This window comes from Anser brachyrhynchus, assembly GCF_964034855.1.
Source record: "Anser brachyrhynchus genome assembly, chromosome: 1".
Taxonomy (NCBI): Eukaryota; Metazoa; Chordata; class Aves; order Anseriformes; family Anatidae; genus Anser; species Anser brachyrhynchus.
The window spans coordinates 91,711,943-91,736,449 of NC_137694.1; the positions used below are offsets into that span (position 1 = coordinate 91,711,943).

At 38.6% G+C, this 24,507-nt stretch overlaps 1 protein-coding gene and 1 long non-coding RNA gene across 20 annotated transcripts in view; one reads left to right on the plus strand and one right to left on the minus strand.

Moving 5' to 3' along the window:
* The window catches only part of TMPRSS7 (transmembrane serine protease 7), a 46,065-nt gene that overhangs the window by 7,326 nt on the left and 14,232 nt on the right, over window positions 1–24,507 (minus strand). For 13 of the 19 annotated variants that reach the window (XM_080598945.1, XM_080598944.1, XM_080598941.1 and 10 more), the window contains 12 exons: window positions 20,476–20,511; window positions 19,592–19,722; window positions 15,685–15,752; window positions 14,565–14,758; window positions 13,608–13,646; window positions 10,986–11,214; window positions 9,871–10,001; window positions 8,346–8,458; window positions 6,218–6,324; window positions 2,266–2,402; window positions 1,183–1,290; window positions 450–560 (listed from right to left, as the gene is read on the minus strand). In XM_080598945.1, coding sequence (XP_080455071.1) covers window positions 450–560; window positions 1,183–1,290; window positions 2,266–2,402; window positions 6,218–6,324; window positions 8,346–8,458; window positions 9,871–10,001; window positions 10,986–11,214; window positions 13,608–13,646; window positions 14,565–14,758; window positions 15,685–15,752 — 1,237 coding nt within the window. In that variant the 5' untranslated portion in view covers window positions 19,592–19,722; window positions 20,476–20,511. Of the gene's footprint in view, window positions 1–449; window positions 561–1,182; window positions 1,291–2,265; window positions 2,403–6,217; window positions 6,325–8,345; window positions 8,459–9,870; window positions 10,002–10,985; window positions 11,215–13,607; window positions 13,647–14,564; window positions 14,759–15,684; window positions 15,753–19,591; window positions 19,723–20,475; window positions 20,669–21,025; window positions 21,371–24,507 lie in introns of those variants that run through there. The other 6 variants (XM_080598954.1, XM_080598952.1, XM_080598953.1 and 3 more) reach the window with 4 other exon arrangements.
* Window positions 15,911–24,366, plus strand: LOC308199261. Its single transcript, XR_013954556.1, has 4 exons — window positions 15,911–16,157; window positions 18,089–18,195; window positions 20,612–20,678; window positions 21,706–24,366. It is a non-coding gene; the product is annotated as an uncharacterized lncRNA (long non-coding RNA).

The following is a 24,507-nucleotide window of genomic DNA, read 5'->3' on the forward strand; positions in this document are numbered from 1 at the left end:
CAGATTGAAAACTTTCCTGTGCCTACTGCCAGACTTAGACTTACATTGCATTTTAAAAGACATTAGCCTTATAAGCCTGAAAACTGTTCCAAAGAAACAGTCCTCTTTATAGTTATTTTACTAAATGGTAAAAGATCCAGGAAATCATTTGCAAAGATTTTGCTTTAGGGAGATAAAATTTGGGAATCAAACTTTAGGTTTCTAGATCCCCATTTGTGGTAGTATTTCAACAGAAATAGATGTTCACGATCTCCTTAAAAAAATTAAATCAATAACTGTTTACAGGCATATCAGAAAACTGAACAGAATTATATATCCTGTGTTAGATTTGATAGTGCCTCTTAGCTCTTTGAATACTGCATCAACTATTTAAATCAAGACTGAATAAATGATAGAAGGGGGAGGAAGAAAAAAACCACCACCACCAACAAAAAAAAGAGTAGCCTTACTGTTGGTACAGTTCTGCTCATCGTTTCCATTCTCACAATCACTTACTCCATTGCAGGCAAGCAAGTTATCCTGTATCGCAAAGCTGGAGTTACAGTTCCACTCAGGGACAACTTTAAAACATGAGTCAAATCAGTTTCAGAAGCATACTTATAATGCTAACACTACTCTTCTGACCATGTCCAGGTATCACTTTCATAGCTCATTGCACTCTACAAGGATGAGTATGAGTGCTGCATTATGCATAGGGAAAATAAAGTGCAAAAAAACTTCAGTAACCCATCCCAGTTCACACATTGCCCCAAGTGGAGTGGCTCATGCTCTTTCAACCATTGACATTTATCATCACTCTCATCTATTCTATCCACAATTTCTCATTTCCTCATGAAAATGTTTCATCTCAAAAATAGGATGTAACTTTATAAGCATTTATCCCAGAAAGAAAACCTGAATTCCAACCTCTAACAATTATTCTTGCACATTAATTCTCTTCCTCTTGCTTTTCTATGTCATACCTTCTAAATCCTTAGTTCTTTCCTGTGCTGATTAATTATGAATTAAACATGCAAGACACCAACTGATAGTCTGAACCTGGAAACTCAAAGAAAGCTAGAAACATCTCTTTTTTCCTCCCCTCTAAAAGTTTCACCTTTTTTTTGCTGCCTTTTAAGACTTCAGACTAAAGAATACATTTAGGGGGTTTTGCGTCCAGATCTCTAGTAAATAAATACAAACCACAAAAGAGTTCATCACTTTCGTCAAAGCAATTGTTTATCCCATCACAGCGCTGCATCTGCTGGATGCATAAGCCTGTGGAGCACTTGAAATATCCAGGTGGACATGCTGGAGGTTTAACAAAAAAAGTAAAACAAAAAAGCAGCTTAGAATGCCTTCTTCTAAAGGACACTCTCACTATCAATAGCCAGTAAGTTAGTATACTGTATTAAGGTGACTTATGAATTACAGAAATGTTAGCCTTTTAACACAATGTCATGAAGTTAGCGTCTTTTTACATACTCCACAGATATCCAATGCATAAAAGAGCTCTGGTGTGGTAAATAGCTATGACTAAAAAACATTGTTTCTCTACTACTTTCACATCAATGTTTATAAGACTAACATAGTAAAAAGTTTCAGTAAATAGTTGTCTGTTTCGGGACTTGAAAAATCTGATGGTTGGAAAACTGTTTTAGAAACTCTTTGAGATGTTTTTTAGCTCAGATTTCTGCTTACACACAAAGCATTTAAACCAATGGAAACGCTGGAATAAGCAGTTGGTTATTCAGTACAGTTCATTATTGTGTTCATTACCTGGAGCTTTTTATGGTAATAGGAAGATTGTTTTCATTGCCAAAGTTTTGTTTGCAAATAGGAATAACAGGCTTCAGCTGACTGACACACATCATCTGACAGATTCCAGTGTATGACATGAAATTTTTTCAGGTTTTACTAAATAGGAAGCAAATAGCTAGCAGAGCTATTGGCACAGGTAGAAGCTAGTGTGGGGCTTGAGGAGTTCACCAGGCCCATGCATGCTCTGGCCACACAGGAAGCTTTAAGAGCTGTGCGGAAGAGAAAAGACTGTGTGTGCACAGGAAACCAGAGCATGCTGCACATGCCCACAAACCTTTGCCACATAGCCTTGATGTGCAATAAAAGGCTCTTTTCTAGTCACCTAAAAAAGTAAAATCAGCAAATAAACAACGCAACATCACAATTTCATGCATAAAGATAGTTAAGTCCCACTGAACCTGAAATGTTCAGTTTTACAGGGCTGAAATACAAAGATGGGTTGAAAAAAATAAAAATCCATCTTACGCTGGCTGATATTATAGCTGCCATACTCCACCAGAAGTGGCTTCTCTGACACCTTTGAACTGCACTGAAGCTCAACATTAACAGCAGAACTTGCAATGTGAAAGACTGTTTGGTGATCGACGTAGTAACCACAGTACCTAAAAGAAATCAAAAGTTCTAGAGCAGCCTTCACATCAGGATTGCCTTACATACAATTTTAACATCAACATTAGAATACAGTCAGCTAGCACACTTTAATTAAGAACCAACATCTAAAATAGTACCCAAGTTCTGAAAAACATTACTCATGATCCACCATTCCTCAGTGCAATATCCTGCACACGTTCAAGCAGAATGTTTCACCAGAAAGTTGAGAAGACTGTCAAACACGGTACTTTTGTCAACACTGCTGATAATTACCTTCAAAAGATTTGAATTTTGGCAAAGGCAGAAGCAATTTGGTGGGAAGGGAAACATCAGCATAGTTTAGCTGCTCTCATTTTGAGGAGTACTCCTAACAAAGAGCGCACAGGGCATTGGTCTGACTACATTGGAGGCAGAGGGAAAAGGATTTGGGGAAACTAGAAATATTTCTAGGTAGACACCCAGCTTAATACCATTAAGATCACAAAGTTTAACCTTTGAAAGACGTCTTCAAATAACTAGTCTAGATGAAAAGATTCCTTGGATGTGCATCTATGTTAAGCAGCCATTTTGGCAAAGAGCTTCCTTGAACTTCTGCCTGGGTGCCACTTAACTTGGAGAAACCTAAAAGAACCTTCAGAGATACCAAAGACATTGCAACTGGCATTTATATGCTACTCTAGCTAAGAAAAAACAACAAACAAACTCCAACCTCTTTAAAAGGATAAGGTTGCTGTATGATGGTTTGAAAAGTAGAGACCATTTTAAGTGTAGGAAAACTTTGAAGATTGACAGTTCAGGTTGCACAAGAAGTAGAAATAAAAACCCGTCTCCTCTGTCCCACCAAACCAACCCAAAAACTCAACACTTATAAGGAAGACATGTGGCTTCAAGACTCCTGTCGAGAGAAGTACTTACTAGGCTAAATAGATATAAGAGCAGAAGCAGCTGTATTGATTCTTGGCACATTTAGCATATACATTTCCTTGACAGCAGCGCAAAGGAACACAGTGCAGTTCAAGTGATCTTGAACAAGAAAATGAGTTATTTTATTGATAAATGTATTACTGCAGTATTGTCCTGAGATAAATATTTTTCTCATTTATTTGGCAACACCAAAAGGATAGCTGAGAATGAAGGGGAGCCATTGCATTGCTTCAGTGCTGCTCTTCAATCAATGAATGCATGGAAATTGGGCAGTGATTTCCGTGGGGATGGATGCTGTCTGATGTCCTGTGCATCCTACTGAAGCATGCCATAGGAAGCGGCCACCCTTGCTCATACATTTTCCCTAAGTGCTTTGTTTCACACTGTGAAAATGAAACATCCTTTTAACAGGTCTAGGAGGTAACTCCAACAATGTCAAAAATAAATGAACATAACAATAGACCGCTCTCACACATCCTGAAGACAGCATCAAGGAATGTTTTACAGCTTTCTACTATAGTAAAGTTAACTGTTGAGGGAACAAAAACAAAATCTGTCAAAGCTAAGAGTGAAGACCTTCCTGCTACAGAAAGTCTTCTTCTCGCTTATTTTAATGTCTGTCATGTCACCACTGTCCCCAGCCTAAAACAGCCCGCCTAAGCGCATAGCATAAGGTTTGCAAGCCATCTGATTCTCCTTAACTAACCCACAGATGTTTTCTGTTTCTCCTTCTGTCAGTTACTTGGACACAACTTCCCTCCAACAAACCTTGACACCATCTCAAAAAAATATATATATAAAAAAGTCACAGACTGCTTTATGTGGGTGAGAAGCGGTCAATTCAATCTCATCTCACCAGCAATCGAGGAAGCTCCTGACCATCTGTGGAAGAGCTGAGACAGCTAGACGAAGGAAGCTGTGTCCTGTACACAGTGAGAAATGTCATATGCTTTGGGGGTTTGTAGGAGAGCTGCATATCCTTGTGAGCCTTCTAGTAGTGCTTTACTAGCCCTTTTTCCAGGCCAACAGAAGTTGCAAAGCACCATCTGTAACTCTGCAGCTGTGCTAAAGAAAGAATAAAATGGTGGTCCTGTCCCATACACTGAAGCAGGGAGTGGGTTGCCTTTTCAGGGGATGAATAGATGTGTGCACCCTGTTGCAGGGTGAGTGGGACATTGCACCAAGGCATTTAAAAACAAAACAAAACACTGGCTATTTCTTAGCTCCCATACATCTCTAATGTTCTGCTCACAAGGGACTAGCTGATCTCTCTGCCAATGAGAATTTTAGCTAAAGCGGTTACTCAGCTGAAATTCTTCCAACTGGGCAGATCAACACACACACATCCTCTGGAATAACAACAGGAACAAACTGAATGGTCATGTTCACTGCCTCTGGTTAGATAAAGCTGACCCTAGAAGGTTGAAAAAAACCTTGTCTGCACCATATTCATGGTCACAGTCTTAGTGTACAAAAATCAACTTTCTGAATCTTCCTAACCTTTTTGACACAAGGTAGCAGAATGTGCATGCTCTAAGCTGCAATTGCAGGGAGCTGAAAAACTGGTGTGTTTTGCCGTTTGCTTCCCTCCACATCCCAATTTCATTAACCATTAAAGTTTGGAGGGAAAAATGCAAATATCAAAACATTTCATACTTTGTCATTATTTCCATGGAAAGTAAGCACAGAAATGAAGATCACTGAGTTCAGTTCTGTGAAAAAGACATTTTCTAAAGAAAATTCATATTGGCCTACTTACATCAGCAGCAACTAGCAACTGAAATTAGAAGCATGCATTCTTCTGCAGTACTTTAAAACTAGCCCCAAATGCATTTCGGAAGACATTTGATTCTGTGAAATGTTTAATCGGTAAGCTTATTTAAAAGCTGGTCTTTCATAGAGAGAATCTTTGTAATACGAACCCATCATCAGTTTTTTCTTCAGATTTTGCCTCTATTTGATGCCTCTCTCAGCAATCTCTAACATCTCAAATCCTTCCAATTATGCCATAAAAAGAAGACCAAAAGAAACACACAAACGCTCCATATTGTCTGTTTTGACTGGCTTTTTTCATGCCCATGTTGTCCAGCCACCAATTGCTATCAAGACAATGTTGATAACATCATGAAAACTGACTTTTCTCTCTATATAAGTACAATATAGCTTAGTTTCAGTGGTGAGTTCAGAAATTCAGTTTCAAGTCTGATCTTATTGATGTTTCCATTTGAACAAAATTTTTAAAAATAGAGTCCCACTTCCCAAATCTAGCCTCGCCTCATCATCCAGTGACTGAAAGATGATTTTTAAAATTGCAGAAAAAAATGGGTAGAAAAAGTATATGAAAAAGCAGCAGTAGCAGCAGTATTTAAATACAAACCACTTAAATATGGTGTGTCTTGGCAATCAATCTGTGCGGTGTCTCTTTCAAGAGCCCATGACTGGAAAACAGAAGCAGTTACTCTTCTACTCCCAATAATCTCATTGTAATACCTTTTCACTGAAAAGTTAATTAGGTTCAGTGTCCTCGTTAGCAATCATAGAATTAAGTTACACCTAAAAGTTTTTGTTTTTTTTTTTAAACAGACCTTATTCAGTGATCACAGAAAACCTGAAACTGCGTTAGGGTTTACTGGACATCAATTTTCACCCACTCTTCCCATTTCTTTCCCTTAAGAGAGCACCAAGGGCCCTTATTTTCAGCTTTTCGGTACTTTTCATTAGAATTTTTTTTTATTCTATTTATGAAGATTCAGTTACATTATCAGCCAAAGTGAAACAAGAATTATAAGAGGCACCAGCGAAGTATCTCTGCCTTTGTGTAAACTTTCCAAGTGAACTGCAGTAGTGATGGGAAAGCCTGTTTTGGTAATGTTAGTTTAGTAACTCATGCAGAAGTACTTACATGTGTTCGTTAATTTTCCACCATCCTCGTTCACAGCCTTTAATATTCTTCTCACTGATGGTATAGTTATGAAACTTCAGAGCTATACCAAGGTTCTTCTGTGGAGTCTGTTGTGAGTAAAAAGGACAGTGCATGCAGGCTTACTTTTCCTTTTGTGGATATAGCACATGAAAGTCTTTAGTCCCAGCAATTATAGTGCTTGGCAGTGCCAAGCTCTGGGAGCTGTGCTGACTTCCCCAGCTCAACAGCCAGCACCTGAGACACCCGCCAGCTATTCAGTCCTCAGCAAAAGGAAAGGTTGGCAAAGGGCCACCACAGCTGCAGGCTCTCTTCCCCTCTGGCCAATAGCCCTTTCATCTTCAAAAAGCCACTGGCTGTAGACAGAAGGCAGCTTGTGTGTCAAGATCAAAGCATTCAGACATATCCAAATTTACTTGTGCAGGGACAGACAGCCCCAGCAGATTGTTAGCTGTACCGAATACCTGTACTGCCTTGGGAATGCGGGGAGTTATTTCTACCACAATATTGTAGTCTTTGCTAGCACCTGTTCAGCCAAGGACTTGCTAGTATTTTACAGAATGTTTTCACTGGCAGTATCATGAAGATTCTTGATTAATTATAGCTTCCTTTATTAAAAGGAACAGAACCTTTAAAAAAGAACATGGCCATGTTTTGCAAAAGCAAGGGCTGATTCAGGGCAAGAATCCAGAAATGAAGATTCTTCTCCTTCTTTCTCACAGGAAATATATAATATGGGAAATGAGGGAAATTTCAACATTGAACTACGGGGAAATTAAACAGTTTTAGGAAATAGTATGGGCAACTCCCAAGACTAAACTGGGCAACCTTTCCCTGAGAAGTCCAGGCTGAATTGAGGACATGAAGTTAAGCAAAAAAGTCATTGACTTAGTTTTCTAGAGGGAGAAAAGGATGTAGGTCCTAGTTAACTAGACTTCATTCAAATTGTTATAATTCTACTTGGGCAACCAGTAGCTTAAGAAGGAAGATGGGCAAAGAGTAGACTGTATTGTATCCACTGCCTTGTTCTTTAGAGATAAAAACCCGTGGATACCAACCAGGTACCAGAAAAGCTCCCAGAAATATCAATCTTGCAGTTTGTTTTATTTGCGGTTCTGGAGACTGATCATGCTGTAAAAGAGGATGTACTAATCAATTTTGTTCAGACACCACACCACACAGGGAAGAAGGGCAACACTTAACAGAAAGAACAAGCTCGAGGCCATCCAGAAAACAAAAGAGAGCTAAGGCAGTGCATAAGGTTATGCATTTGAAGGCTGACTAATAAGAAGCACTACAATAAATTGTGAGCTTGAGAATTTGAACCAGTAAAGAAGGATAGAGATTTTGCATAGTCAATCACAGTATGACTGTAATGCACTAACATAACTTGACTGTGATGGGGAAACCATAAATCAAAGATCATCAGGTGCTACATTTCTGATAGCAGAAAACCTACTATCAGATTTTCTGGGATAACTGGTAGAGACAACAAGGTGTGACAAAATTAACCAGAAATTTAAATTTGTTTAAGATATTTGTTTTCAGGAAAGTACCTGAAAAGACACAGAGAAAGGATACTAGGGAAAAAAAAAAAAAAAAAAAAAGACGAAGAAAAAGGTCTGTGGAGTTGTGCTGATTGGACAGACCATCTTTGAAGACAAAAATTCGATTTATTTTGCATAACATAGGAGTTATTAGAGAAGCAGCAGTACTAACTAGGCTAGAGGACAAAAGTTTATTTTTGGTCTCCCCCCCAAATTTTGGGGGTTGGAAAGAGGGGAAGAAAAAACATATAAGTCTTGCATTCTCTTTAGTGAAGCAATTCTGTAAGCTGAACATCAAAATGTATTTCATCTCAGCTCTTTACCTTTGTAACAAATAGGACAGCTTAGGAATTATGTTCTCTTTGTTAAGAATAAGGGCAAAGAAAACAAAATAACTGTGCACAACGGCTATTCAGCTGTGCTATTTCCATAAAGTACCACATCTATGAGAATGCAGATTACTCCCTACTCAATTGTTCCTTCTATATGGACAGGCACTGTATGCTTAGAGAAAAAAAAAAAAAAAAAGTAACAGTGCTTAGAGAGAGAGAAATCTGTATTACCTGGAAGTTCCATGCACAAAGGCATTTTGGAGGGTAATAGCTTGGGTAATAGGGACTTGTGATTCTCCCTTCATACCCAATCTTCTCTTTTGTTGCTATTGCTTTTCCACACCCTAGGGAAAAAAAAAAAAACAGAGGAGGCAAGAGTTGCTAAATCTTAATCTATTTCCAACAAAGCGATTCAGTGGGCTAGGCATTCAATTTTATCACAAGTGTTTCACTGTAAAACAGAACAGCTACGGAGTTATGTTTATCTAGGTTAGGATTGTAATAAATTCACTGTAAATCCAATGCTGCAGACAGATAAGGCTCATAAAAGTCTAGGAATGCTTGCTGAAATACTCTGCTTAGTGTGCCTCTCACAAAACAGAAAGTTCATATTGTCTGTTAGATGCTTTAAGACTGTCAGAAATTACTCTAACCTCTTGTTTCAGCTCAAAGGTTTGGGAATGACAAAATGATTTTTTGTTCTTCAAATAAAGCCCTTTACAGGGCTGTTGATTTTTATTTTGTCTATACAGGACCAGGAGAAAACATTGTCAAGCTTTCTGTCAGCTATTTCACTACAGGCTGTTCTGTGAACAAGTCTTAGTGAGCAGTGTTGGACATCAAGGCATCCACATCACAGTAGTACATGAGGATCTCTAGTCTTAAAATGCAACCAGTTAGAACAAGAATGGATGTGATTATCTAATCAGCCTCCCAGAAGCCAAAATGTCTTTTTATTAAGGATTAAGACAACTCATTAAAGCAAACAAAACAAACAGTAAAAATATAGCCCTGAATTTAAAGTTACTTATGATGCAGAATTCATCACATGCTTTTATAAGGGCATTTCAGTGCTTAGTTATTCTCACCTTCTGCTTACCTTATGTAGCACCTTTCTGAGCAGCTTAATTACAGCCTAATTTCCTTGTATTGGATTGTGTTATACTTGTGTCTTTGTGCTGCTAGGGTGACAATCCTTGTACTATTTGTGATTATGACCAAACCATTTCTTAAAGCTTTGAGCAATAAGAAGCAGAAAAGAGACTTGATGACCAAACATCACTGAATCCTTTGTGTTAATGAGGCAGAGACCAACAGCAAAAGGCAGACAGAGCTACTGAAGCTTTGTACTCTGAAAGTAGTTTTCAGTGCTAAGCAATTTCCACCTCTAACATCATCGCCAAGTCCCAAAGTAGGAGAAAGACCACAGCCACACCTGGAATAACAACTCCATCTACTGGCACATTGCAGTCCTGACCAATTGAATTCAGCCAGGGTTGGTTTCAGCCTTCTATATGTTTGTATTTCATATAGACAGATAATCCAAACAGCTGAAATTACTCAAGAGGAAGGCAGCCACTTAGTAATGCAGAGGAGTTGAAGAAGAGAGACAGGGATGTGGGAGGAAAAACAAACAAACAAAAAACAGAGATACAGATTTGCAAGGAGTCATTTGTCCATAGGAACATGCTAGCCACGTGGGGCTTTGAGATGAAACAATACAACAAATGTGTTCCCAAACACATTACAAACCTACTTTCTTGTGTAATGACCTCAAAATAGCCATGGAATTCCTTCCGTTCATTTATCTGTGCTGCCTTAAACATTACCAGCATGAGGTTATTTGTGGACACAAGTGACACCAGTGAATCGGCTGGCTCGCACGCTCTGAGGAGGAATAATGGAGAGTACATATCTAAGCCATTTGTATCAACAGTACATTGCTCTCATTCTTTGCTTTCCACTGCTACAGTACTCATGTACTTCAAAGCCTAGTGGGGGAAAAAAAACAAAAAGCCATGCTCTTATGCATGGAAGTATACTTCTTAAAAGGCCAGTTAGAAACACCTGGAACCTCTACAGGTACTAGTAAGTGAACATCATCTGCTACTTTACAGACAAGTCAGTGAATGTTTCAGGTCACTGGAGAACAGATCTCTAAGATGACTGGAAGGCTCTCTTTTGAGACTTATATACACACCAACAGGCCAGAGAAAAGGCTTTCAATGGTCAAAACACTGAGCTCTTCATCCACTTGATGGAGATGCTCCCCTCACCTTTCAGTCTGACAGAGTCCTGTGGAATTAGTTACCAGGAATTTCATTCAAAAATTCCCAAACAAAAATTCTAGATCATAAAAGATAAAAATAAGTAGTAGTTCACATGCCTTGATACATCAGTTTCAACTCTAGATTTTAATAACGGTCTGAACAACTCAAATAAAGCAGCTTAAAAAGGCACTAAAGAAAAAGATAAAGTATACAAAGAATCAGGATACTTAGTTTTACAACTTCAGTCTTCCTAAGAACATTAGTCTTCATAGGGAAGTAAAGTTCACTTATAGGATGGAATTTTGACTATTTGTTTTAGTTAACATGTTTCCTGACAAGAAAAATTCCACCCAGCAATGTATGAACTTTTCATATTTTGATATGTAGGTGAGGATACAGTCTATCTGAAGAATAACAAAGCATCTGAAGAATATTTAGCTATCTCTTTAATTACTTTTCCACTTTTGGGGGGGAAGTAATTTTGATGTTCTGTATATAACATGAAGATCAGAGTACTTTAAACAAAGCAAAAAAAACAACAGATGACAAATCTTCAGGAAAAAAAGAACGTCAATGTCTTCTCAATTAAAATTTTACTCACCGGTACAGTATCTTATGTTTGATTGGCATCAGAGAGTCATAAATGGTTAGCGAGTCAGTGATGCAGTTATCTGCTCCAATCTGAAGGGTTACTATTGAAAGACGAATAAGATGACCCACTAATGCAATCAGTTTAAGATAGCAGATCGTTCCCCCTGAGGTAGCATGTATATCCAAAGGAAAGTGCTCATGTAGACGATCAGCATGCAGATCGTACATACAATTTGTTCCTGTGGAAACATATTACCAACACTGAACACATGCTCTGAAACTGCTAAATCCATTTATGGGAGTACAAAAAAATCCTATATATAATTATGAAGTAAAGCAACATACAAAAGCATATCCAAACAGAAAAAACAAAGTAGCCTATGCTGCTCACTGTTTTCATCTCAGTTACAGGTCTCTGGTCAAGGAAATGTCTATTCATAAAGCTGCAGAGCTTGGCAAACAGCACTGTAAATAAAAACTTGTAGGGGTACTGGTACCAAAGCACTGCCATTCTGTACAACATATATTTGCTGTTAACAAATCTCTGTGGAACCTCCAGAGGATAAATGACTTAAACAGTTATTCCCTGGGAAACATTCATCTACTGTCAGGATAGAAGTCAGGTGCTCTCCCCTACAAGTATTTGGATATTTATTTAAAAAAAAAATATATATATATATATAGACACACATACACGTTTTCATACTACTCTAGGTTTTATAGATTAGTGCTCAAAAATCAAGCTACTCAATGTTTTATGTGAAATGAGCTGGACATACTACAACAGATTCACCTATTAATTCAGGTTGTAAGGGATGCTAGGACCTTCGCTGTTCAACTTCCTACTCAAAGCAAGGTCAAAAGGAAGTTGAACCAGGATTTTCTCATGTCAGATCCTGAAAACTTTTGCAGCATTAGAAGTCACTGATAGGAATGGAAGTACTGTGAAATATACACAGTACAGACTAGCCTACACAACCTAGTTTTACTAAAAAAATAAGTAGTAAAATAAAATCAAAATCCCATTTGTGTCATAACTTAGACAAGAGTCACCAGAAAATTACCCTACTTCCATCCAATTTTCTAATTAAGCTAATACAATTGTGGCTTTCAAGTCAAATATATTAACATCTTTGTTTCAATTTGATGTTCCAATTCCCATTCAACAAAAAGCTTAGGGATTTTTTTTGTTTGGTCATACTTAGAGCTCTTAACATAGCTCTTTGAAAGGTGAGAAGAAACAAAAGAGCAAATTAGGGACAATAAGACCCAAAGTGAATATTTGCATGAATCTCTGCCTATTACAGAAACAAGTCTCTGAAATAGTTACCGCAGTGGAACATCAGTTAGAGCACTGTGGAATTTTGCCATCAATTGTTAACTAGCAGTTAAAAGGCCAACGTTTACTTTGAGTCAACCAAGACAGGAAATAGCAGGCTTTGTCTGACTTCCACTTCTAATTTATAGCCTTGAAACAAACGTTATAAATGCTTATGAACAATTTGTAAGAGTCACATGCTCTCCGAGTTCAGTTACGGTTGTAACTATTTAAAGCTTTGGTTGACCCATTGTTCTTCCTTCTTCTTTTGTATCTTCCCAGTAACGTTTTTTTTTCTTTTAATAATAGTTTTTTGCTGCTTGTTTACTAGGCCTTAACGAAGCCAGTTTTGATCATATGAAACTCTGTAGAATTATGTGACTGCCTTTATTGCTACTACGCAATTAGCAATGTGACTAGCTTGCTGCTGGTGAAGCATGGTGCATGTAAGTCAGAGCTAACCCTAAATCTAGAAGCAATGTAAGCATACCAGTTTGAAACCGAAGCCAGGTACAATCATTATCCAAAGAGACCCTGCTCAGCCATACAGTGTGGCAATGCAAGTCAGTTGCACCAGTTGAATCTGTACAAGTCCTTTATCCAACCCATCCTTTAAAAATCCTCCATCCCAGTGCTGAGTCTAAACCAATTACTAGGTACATCTTCATTAAAAAGTTACTCTGTTGCCCTCAAAATACAACACAGTGATCTATTCCACATAGTAGTGAACACAACTGGGATGTACTTTTAGACTGTGCATGTCTTCTTGTAAAGTCTCTGCACACTACCGAAGAACCCCACTGGGAGATGTAGAACATAAAACCAAGGAGGTATATGAATAGTGTCTCCCATTACCCTGGAAAAATTGAACTACTTAGACTAACTTCTGCTAGGGAACCCATTCAAAAGAAAAACACAACATTAATCTTGGAGAAAAGGGAGTAAAGAAGGATAAAGGATGGATAAAAGTATTACTGTTGTTTAGGGTGAAAGCCAAAAAATAAATTCAAATTCAGTGCTGCCCGGGTTAGAAAAAGTTAGAGTGAATAGCAAAAAAGTGAGTGACTGAATTTATTTCCTACCCTGCCACCAGGTACAGCAAAAGTTTACCAGTCAAAATAAAGGCAGATATTTTATGTATTTGCCAAAAGCAGGACTCTTGGTCCCTCTTACAGCAAGTCAGGACATAAATACCAAGGCTGAATTTAACCCTTTTAAATTAACACTAAGCAATATCTTTGAGTCTGAAGACATGAATGAGAAGCTTCGTTCTCCACCATTCTTCTGCCACAAAGCTGCCAAGTGGTGAATTACCTGTTCCCGTTGTTGACCAATAATCTGACCGAAGACCTGCTGCATAGAAAAATAGGTTTTGAGAGTCTTTTAATATGCACAACATCAAGAATTCAGTGTTTGATTCAATCATGAATCAAACCTTAATCTTCCTTCCTTAATCTTATTCCTTCCTTAATCTTATCACTAAGCACACAGAATAAAACATCTCTCGATGCGGGAGACTGCCCAAGCCCACACCATCTCCACAAATTCTGCTACCGTCCTTGGAAGCAGGAGTCATGTCCCCAGGCAGAACCTCAGTGCCCGAGGGATGAGGGGACTGCTGGTCAATTAAGCAGTCCAATTCAACGAAAGGCCTGAGGCAGAAGGACCCAGGGAGTGATTTCCCCACCCTTGGCCACAAACTCTTTTCCGGCTTTCAGTTGGGCAGAGCTGTTCAAATGAAACTTGTTCCATCCTTTGTTCTTAGAGCTGAAAATCATACACTACTTTGTAACTAGTTAGATTAAACAGGTTCTTGAACCTGTCTTGCTAATTTCTTCCACAGACAGCACAGGATATAGAAATTGTTTAATGAATAGGCAGCTTTATGTTGGTTTTTTTTGTTGTTATTTTTGTTTTTTAATCTAACAAATGTAACAACAATCCCATTTTCCATGGAGATGCTGAAGTTTGATCCTTGTATAGAATAAAACACTTCATCTTTTGATAAATTTTATAATGCAGCCTAACCCAGATCTGAGCTGGCTACGAGTTGTCAGGCTTAGCTCCTGAGTTAGAACATAAGCTTTGCATCGGTGACAAAGCGGTTTTGTACCTTAATGTGACCTCCAGTCTGTTCTTTTCTTCCACCAGTCCCACCATGAGAGGCATGGGATAAAGATTTTGGTATATCTATGAAGTCTGCTACTCCAAGATAAAGACTTGTTCTTAATAAGTGTTTCTTCAATGGTAAGGGCACACGCTTTTACTAACCGCTTAGTACAATCGAGTCCATGTCAACCGCGAGGCCCTGAAGACTTCCCACTGAGGTGCGGTTAATGATGCTTGTCTGAATGGAGTCCTTTAAAATGGCAGCCACACAGTCCTCACACAGCACTTGGCCTTTTGGCTGCGGTACCACAAATACGATCCAGAAGTGAATAAGAAGGCCTCCATTATTGTTGTTACTGAAATAAAAAAAGATCCCACAGATTACCATCACTCGGAAAGCTTTCTGAAGCCTAGACTCTTAACACAAGCATCTGAAACACAAATTTAGAATAACATGGCTCATTTACATCTTGCCCCGTTGCTTTGACATACTCAATACTCATGCCTAGCACCCAGTTTGGGATCTTCACTGTCTGTGAAAATCATCCTATCTACTTGAATTAGAGCTGGATTACCTCCTAAAGATGAGATAGTAATTCTACCATTTCTGTTAGAATTACTATCTCCAGAAATGGAAAAAAAAAAAAAAAAAAAAAAAGCATGTCGTTGCATCTCACCCTGCACAATGCACTGCAATATGCAAGAACCAATTTCTAGACTGTTTAGGTAACATATCAGAAACTGAATATGGTCACCCAATCTTTGTCTTCCTGGTGGGGAGAAAGACCTTTTTGTCAGACATAATCCACAAACTTCTGTTCCAAAACTTTATTTTTTTCATGAAAATTGGGATATTTGATCCTCTAACATCAATTGCATGCTTAATACAAAAACAAACATACTTTATTGCAGCACAGAGATCTCCCTTCCCCTATGTAAAGACCCCTATTAGTATAAAACAGTTATATCAGTAACATTATCTTTAAATACATCCATCGCTGACAATAGTATAGAGCTGTACTCTAGCAGCATGCTGAAGTAGCTAAATTTATTACTTCTGTTTACCTTAAATTTACCTTAATTTCTGTTTATCTGACAAAGAACTGCTTATATGACTTTAGTTTGCCCTTACTTACACGAAAGGAATTGGGACAGGTTACAGGTGTACTTTGCTATCAGTACATACCAAAGAGATCAAATCCTAACCACAAAAACGTGCTTCTCCTGTGGGCTTGTTACACTATCCAGCAAAAACACAGGCATATTAACCACAGGCTTTTACCTGACTTCTGAAACAGTGGCCTGCTTATAAAACTTGGAGAAAGAGGAGGTTCTGTAAACCAAGTTCATCTGAAAGAGAAAGTATAAAGCCGGTGAAGATTAAGCACTGTTGAAAATCAGGCATACCTTGAGATATCCCGTGCCTGGGATGTCCCAGGAACACGCTCTCTTGCACCAGGAGGAAGCCACGAACCCACCTGTCCAGATGGACAGCAGGCACGATTGGGCCAGCTCTGCCACGCACCCCTACCGGCTCCAGCACCCCCAGCAAACACCAAGCCTTCTGCATGGGGCCAGCTGATGCGTACAGCGAACGCTGCTCCCAAATAAGTGAGTTTTGGAAAGGGTGCGCGTTCTTCTTCCAGAAAATCTCAAATGCAGGGGCCTGCCCTCTTCCAGTGCCAAACCTGAGCCAGTCTCCGGGAAACGAAGACGAGCCCGATATGCCGTGCAGTGACTGCCACTAAGGTGCAGGTAAGGGCACGTCCCAGCTCTTCTGCAAAGCCGTGTTATGACTGGGGCTGGAGGGGGCCTCTGGAAATCCGAAACGCTGACCCCTCCTCTCAGAGCGACAAGGGACAGCTACAGCTCCCAGAGGGGGCCGCAGCCAGGAGGTCACATGGGGTCAGGCTTGCTTTGCTTTTTTTTTTTTTTAACTATTTTTGCTAATTTTGTTGTTGTTTTGGTTTTGTTTTATTTGTTTTGTGTGTATTTTTGTAGTTTTTTTTCTTTTGTGCGTGTGTGTTCTTTATTATTTTCTTTTAACTTTTTGAGGGTGTTATTTTTTGGGGATGCTTTTTTATTTATTGGTGGTTTTTTTTATGCTCTGCTTTTTTTTTTTGCTTTTCTTTGTTTTTCTTTTCTCTGTTTCTTTCTTATATTGTCTTTCATTTGTTTCTTTCATTTATTGACAGTGTGTTTTTTTTTTTCTTTTTTTTTTTCCCCCCTTAGGAGGGGCTCTTTTTTGTTTGTTTTAGCATGTTCTTGTTTCTTGGGAAGGTTGTGAGGGTTTTTTTGGAGGTTTATTAGTTTATTTTTATTATTATTTGTTAGCTTGGGGAGTTGATCATGTTTTCTTGTTCTATTGTTATGGGGTTTTGTATTTTGTCTTCTTTTTAATTATTATTTTCTGTATTTTTATTTTATTATACGCTGGAGCATTGTTAGGCTATTTTTTGTTGCTGTTTAGCTTTATTTACTTTAGTTATTTTCTTTTTATAGGATGGAGATTTTTAGGGGGTTGTCCTGTTTTTCTGAGGGAGTTTTAAAGGTTTTTAAGATTCTTTTTTTCTTTTTGTTTTGTTTTTTTGCCTTCTCTTGGTTTTGGAGGAGACAGAGATTTTGTTTGCTTTTTGTCCTTTTTTTTTTTGTTCTATGTCTTGTTGTTTTGTATTGTTTTATGGGTATTTTTGTTTGTTTTTTTTTTGTCACTATAGTTTGGGATTTGTTTTCATTTTCTTTTCTTTTGACAGGTGTTTTGACTTTTTCTTTGTGTTCTATGGATTTTTCTTTTGTTCTTTTCCCCCCTTTTCTGTTTTTGTTTTGTTTTTGATTTCTTTTGTTTTTTTATTTTTTCTTTACTGTCTTTTTGATTTTTTGATTTTATTTGTTGTTTTTATGATTTAATTTGCCTTTTTTTTTTTTGCTTTTGAGGCAGTTGTTTTTATTGCTTCTGTTTTTGGGGGAAATTCTTTGTTCTTTTTGTTGTGTTTTTCTTTTTTTGTAATTTTGATTTTTTATTTTTTGTATATTTTTTTTCTTCCTTGTTTTCAGGTTATTTTATTGTTTTTGGGGGAATTTTTTTTTTGATATCTTTTCTTCACTTTGTTTTTTATTTTTCATATGTTCTTTTTTTCCTGTATTTTTTGTTTTTTTTTTTCATTTTCTGTTTGTTTTTTGATGTTTTTTTCTTTCTGTTTTTTGTTTGTTTTTTTTTCTTGTGTGGCTTTTGCTTTTCTTTGTTTTGGGGTGGGTTTTTTTTTTTTTTTTTTGCTTTTGGGAGTTGTTTTGGGGAGGTTTGCTTTGTTCTCTTCTGTTTTTTGCATGTTTTTGTTTTGGGGGTTGTCTATTTCTTGCTTCTGTTTTGTTGGGGGGTTGAGTTTGTTTTTGATTTTTTTTGATGTTCTCGTGTGTTTTTTTGTTTTGTTTTGTTTTTTTGCTTGATTTTGGAGGATGTTTTTGCATGCTTTTTTTTTTTTAAGGGGGCAGTTTTGGGTTGCTTTAAGGGGCGTGGTTTTTTGCTTGTTTTGGGGGGGGGGGAGCTGTTTTGGGGGGGCTTACTCTTGTTTTAGGTTTTTGTTTTCCTCCACTGTTTACGAGGAATTTCCTGCCTTTTCATTCCATTTGTGTCTATTTTTTTTCCCCATTAGCAGCTTAGCATTAATATATTTCTTTCCAATACACAGTGTGAAATATGTGGAGAGGGGAAAACTCTGCCCCTTTCTTGACGTGGGACAGCCTTTGGGGAAAGCATGCTCCCAATTTCACCAGTTCTTTAGATAAGCACGCGATGGTAACCTTCCTTATTCTTGTTGAAGGAGGCACACCACTAGCACCACCAGGTGGCACGTACCTCAAGCTGTTCAGACCCCTCTCCTGCTGCTTAATTAATGCCCAAGGGGTTGTAACTGGGATTCTTTTGAAGCCAAGGCTGTGAAAGTCATATGGATGTTAGTCCGTAACTTTCATCATTTGACACAAAGTTGGAACAATCAGTTTAAGGGCCTAAATAAAATGAGCAGAGCTCAATCTGTCTCCAGATGAGGATATGAGGGATTCTATCTACATATTGCTTTTACTGTCAAAGGGGGAATGAGTCTATCTTGAGAGGTTCTTCAGCTACTGTTCTGAGACAGAAGTCATGAACAAAAGGGTTTCAATGAGAAAAAAAGAAAAGAAAAACCTCACAAACCCAGATCCCCAACATTCCTGCTAGCCTTTTTAGCCAATAGTCATGTAATCAAGATGCACATTATCAGCAGTGTGAAATCTATTGGTGAGAATTGGCTGAGTTTAGAGAAAAAAATCATTTCCAAGTTATGTCCAAGAGGAAGACGGTGGCACTGGCACTTCACATGTTCTTGTCTGTCACCTCTCCCTGCTGTGCGAGAAGATGGCAGGATACTCTGGGACAAGAACAAGACAAATGGCCCACAGCAGGTTGAAGCTGCTCCCTGGTAAATTGGGAGGGACAATACCTGCACTGTTCCCACCCCTTGCCTGAAAGCACTTCAGGTCATCAGGAAATCTTCCCTCTGATCAAAGAGCTGGTAAACAGGAGCATGAATTCATGCTATAAGATGACCAAAACTTAGTAATTGTTCAAGAATCTCTGGTTGCATTGAGACAGCCACCTCTGCCTGCTGTAGAGCAGCCGTATCTGCCTATGACTGAATGCTGTTTCTGCTGTGACTGTTGCAAGGTGTTTGGGAGGAATAATGGTCTTCAGAATATCTGGCATCAGAAGGAAACATAAGTGTAAAAGCATATGAGAGCTCTAGTGTAATTATAGATGCTCTAAGGCATAAGACTGGCAGCAGATACCACTTTGAATGCAAAAGATTTCATCAATGTCTCAAAAGTGGCAATTATATTTTGAAGGGTTTTTGTAGAGCTCTATTCATAGACTGGTTTGTGGGGGAAAACATGTAAAATTTTAGTCAATGTATATGTCAAACAGACCTTTCCAAAATTTAGTTTGTGGTTAACAAGATAAAAGCACCAGTTCTTTCCTGCCTTCGGCTAGCCACCCTTTGCACAGCCTTCTGAAAGGGAATGAGGAAAATAAAAACAGCAGAATGACACAGGAGACTCGATGGCACCTGAAATTCACACTTATTGATCACAGCTCTGGTCTTTTTGCTACTTTTTACTTTTTTTTTGTTAACCAAGCAGCCCACTCATCTTACCACATGCTGCACGTTCTGCGCCACAGAGAGAAATTCTTTCGATTCCTTCTGCCTATATTCTGGGAGAAATTCTATGTTGGCAACACGAAACAGCCCAACGAAGTACAACACATCTTTGTTTTCTGCCTGAACTAAAAGAATCAAAGACAGACCCCAATTATTTTTAAGTAACAATGAAACATTTTTTTCTAATCAAATTTTAAACTAAGTTAATCTATTCAACCTTGAAGTGGCAAAGACTACCAAATCAACCTTATATATTCACAGACTTTTTTCTGGATGAGTACCAGAATATGAAGGTTCATCAAGCACCTGCTTCCTACACACAACCTAAGATACCACAGTACAAACAAACTGTAGCAAAAGTAACATCAGCATCCAAATTCAAGAATATCCCTAAAGAATCTTAGCCAGTACTTTTTTTTTCTCCCCCCCCCCTTTTTTTTTTTTTTAAATAAAGAGACTACAGATAAAGTATTTGCCTTCTATATTTTACTCCCATTTAGCCTTTTTTAATCTATTCTGCCTAAGGCTGGGTAAGATTTTTGTGCCTCTAGCAGGCCAAGACATGCAGTGGAGGTCAGAATTTGTGTGGAATCAAGTTACAGGAATTGTCTACAAAATTAACTAGCGCACAAAAAAATGCTTTGCATAAGTCTTAAGGGAAAAAAAAAATCACACTTCCTAAAACAGCAGTGCCTGCTGTTATAATTCCTTGTTCATTGAACCCTGTGAAGTGTAACAAAGGTATTACAGGTTTTATGCTTATCTTAGAAAGAGCCTTCAGGACAACTGAGATCCTACAAACAACTGCTACCTACATAAAAGAAAGTGCTACTAGGAATAGTGATATCTTAAATTGGTATGAGCTTTCAACAACTCACCAATGAAGAGCCAGAGTAAAGTCCAGGTTACAACTCCTAAAATAAATAGAACGAAGGTAAAAATAATTATTTTGTTTTGAAAATTCCACAGCAACTTCTCTTTTTTCTTCAATTTGTCATGTTTTTTCCTTGCCAGAATCCTCTTTGCCAACTTATCTTCTGCAGATACCATTTGGACTGAGATGTTGGCTACCTAAAACAAGGTAAAAGACAATAAGCAGATGTGGAACTTAGCAAACAGCAGCTGACTGACCAACAGCTAGAACAGAATGCCACACATGTTTTTCTGTTATTGACATACAAAACTATTGTTAATGCAGTAGCAGTTTAAAACTGCAGACATGAAGTAAGGTCCAGACACTTGCAGGTACAAAACAGAGACAAACCCCATGGCACAGGGATGTAAAAACACAGCGTACCCAAGGAGAAGTGCTCACCATGCAACAGCAATATAACATTAACTATCATAACAAATACTTATATCCTTGGGCATCATTCATTAGCATAAATTATCCCTATTTTGTACAAAGGGCAGGTAGCCTTGAATTACCTTGCACTGGCTGCAGCTGAGATGTATGTACACACACAAGTGCTGCAGAACAGCAGCTTTTCACTGGTGGCTTGCTGACGTGACTTAGCAAGCCATCTCACTACCCAAACATTTGCTGTTCTGATGCAAGTTTGGTGCACAGGCAGACACATGTCCAGTCAGTCATTCCTCTGTTTGTGTGAAGCTGGAGGAAGGTGATAATATGATATTCAAATAGTCAATCCTTTTCCATATATAATGGCTTGTCCTTTCCCTGCTAAGTAACTAGGAAACACGTGGACGCACACTATTCATACTTCTTCCCAGCCCATGGTCAAAACATGACTGCTGTTCCAAAAATAACACCACTTTCTCCTCAGGCCATGGCTGTCCCAATAGTAGCGTACTCAGCTTCCTTCCAGGAAGGGGAGCAGTGGGTATGAACAGCCTCCTCCTGCGTGTCCAGCTTCCTTTAAGAAACTCCCTCCGTTGAACAGGAAGACATCACAACTCTTGCTGGGATTAGATCTGGACAAGGTCTACTTTGAACTACAGTCCCAGATTGTCTAAAAACACTCAAAAATATTACCTGACTGTCTTAACTAGGTACAAAAGACTACTAAGTGACCATTTCTGCATTTGTAGGAGAAGCTTTTACTTCCTGCAAGCATCTTACCTGTTCAGTTTTGTCTGTTTTGCAGATGAAAATGCCTGGGAGAGTCTCTGATACAAACAAATACCCAGCTATACCAGAATTATAACTACAAGAAAAAGTTACGTTTCCTTCTTGTACCACAACCACTTCTTTTTGGTTTTGGTCTTAGGGACAGCTTAATTCATTTTAATGACATTTTCAACGTGGATCTCGCCTGTGGGCTGGGACCTACTCAGAGCTACATCATCTCCCAGGAACACAAAACAGAAGTCTTTGACACAGCCTGGTGATAACCAGCGCATCGTTTGTTCAAGGTGCAGGTGGGCTCACTCTGCTGAGGGACAGACTCCTGCCCCATCATCCCACCACTTCAGTGCTCAGACAGAAACACATGGAAGAGCTCACAACCAGAAGAGAACAGATGCACATACAACAGCACAGGCCTCATCTAGGGCAGATCTGGCTGTTCCCTGTGATTAACAGGCCTCTTTAGCATCTACAGAGCTACAAGGGGTAGACAGCGAGGAGACAGGCTAGAACAAGCTGCCAGGCTATTTGCCAGCATCTTGTCTTCAAAGCCTCTCAGAAGGTACACTGCAAGAACATGTGGCCTGCTGTAGGATATAAGGTGTGAGCACAAGACTCATTCTTCATCCCTGTTTTTCACTGGAGGAGGGAGAACACTATGAAACTCAGGAAGCACCTAGCTAAGAAATATGCTCTGAATTACCAGTGTGGGATGGTACGTTGATTCACTGACTATAAAAAAAATGCCTGGAGCTTGACACCCAGGAAATGCCAGGCATAAGTACTAGCCATTTGCCAAAGCAGTGCTGTGAAATCATCTGAAATAAGCTGTTGTTTTCTTCTGCCCAGCATTATTGGAGCCACTTCTGAAGTACTGCGTCCAGTTTTGAGCCGATCAGTACAACAGAGACATTGATAAACTGGAGTGATTCCAAGGAACAGCCACTGAGAAGTGAGGGGGTAGGGCATGTATTGCACAGTGAGAAGCTGAGCACTCCAGGGATGTTTAGCTGGAGTTGAGAAGGCAAAATCAATGTAGTAAAGCTAGTCATAGATTTCCCTGCTTACTGTGGGTTATGGAGAACACAGAGCCATGCTTTTCTCTATGATACACAGCGAAGAGAAATCCACAACACTCACGTGTGGGAGCAAGGGAAATTCCATCTGGGCACATAGAAAATAAAGTATTTCACCACGAGGACCATGCACCTGGGCTATACCCAGAGAGGTCAGGGAATCTGCATCCCTACAGATACAAAAAACTCAGTGGGACAAGGCCCCAGGAGATCTTGTCTGACCTTGATGTTAGCTCTGTTTGGAACAAAAGTGGTAGATCCACTTCAGAAGCTTCCACTAGCCTAAGTTTTTCTGTGATTCTCTAATATTATGCCCTAGTAATGCTTTTGGTAAGAGAGCTCTGTATATCCTCCCAGAGAGAACATAAGCTCCATCATCACAAAGATCCTCCTGCAAGGCCCATAGTCAAAAACAACAGATAGCAACCTTTTGCTTCAGTGTTGAGAGTGTACAAAGGTGAGTTGAAGAATGAGTAAGTTGAATACTAGAATAATAAGACCCAGTAGGACACTTCACAATTTCCTCAAACTAAATGGGAAAATACACAACTGAAAGATTCCAGACTCATATCTTCTGTCTAGGTAACTACCAGCACTTATTTTCCATAAGTGCTCTCAAAAAGGACTAAGTTTGCATGTCTTCCAAATTTTTCATTTTTTATTTTTTAACCTTAAGTACAATTCTGTGTAAGGATCAAAACCAAATTGCCTGTTTGTTTAAAGCTATAATGTGTCCTGTTAAGTTCCTCTATACTCTCAGGTGTTCACTAGAGCAACTTGAGACAGCTTGATGAGCTCTCAGCTCTGACATCTGAGCTTAGGGCTGCTTTATGGATCAGTGGGGACACTTGCTGCTTTTATCAAGATTCACCCAAGAATAACATATTAAAGTCGTTATATGTCATTCTCATTGATGTCTGTAGAGCTAACCAGACAGATTTATTCTTAAAAATTAGGTACAGAGATCTCTGTCAAGGATCAATAAAGACTGCTCAGGATTGACACCACTGGAATATAAATGTATGCTGGGAACAGTTAATGTCTTCGTTTCATCTACTGCAACTGTAATCTTTTAAAAAAAATGCACTTCATGTATCAAAGCTTGCAAGGCAGACTTCTCTGCTACATGGGATTCAGAGCAATACTGAATGTTGTACTCCACATTATAAATATTTCCCCAAGTTAAATAGTTTAACATAAACACTTTGTATTAAGGAAAACAATAGCAAAGTTATGCTGTTCCCTTCCCTGAATAAAGATCACAATTCTTAATTCAGTTTTCTCTTTGCTGCAATTTATTTCCTGTATACTAGAAGTGGTTTCCAGCTAAAATTGCAATTTGACTATCACTAAATACTAAATTATTTAACAACTTTGTTGTCGTGAGTTAACAGTCATGCAGTAATCCTCTTCTGTGTCTTTTCAGGGATAAACAAAACATTTCACCTACTCTGATGTTGACTTTCTTGCCTAGAAATTGATTTCTTTTTGGAAAAAAACGTGCTGCCACGATACCAACATTACCCTTTCATATTGTCACTCTGGCAATCCCATTATTTCAGCCTGAAAATACATGTTATTAGAAATCTGAAGATGCACTAACAAGCATTGACATTTTCAGATTGAGCTGTAAAATAGAAAGGTATAACAAATCCAACTGGAATGTCAAAGTTAATACTTGGTAATTAGATCATAGCAGATCTAATAGGGTGAAGAAGTGTATGAAATCAAGAACGTTTAAGCCT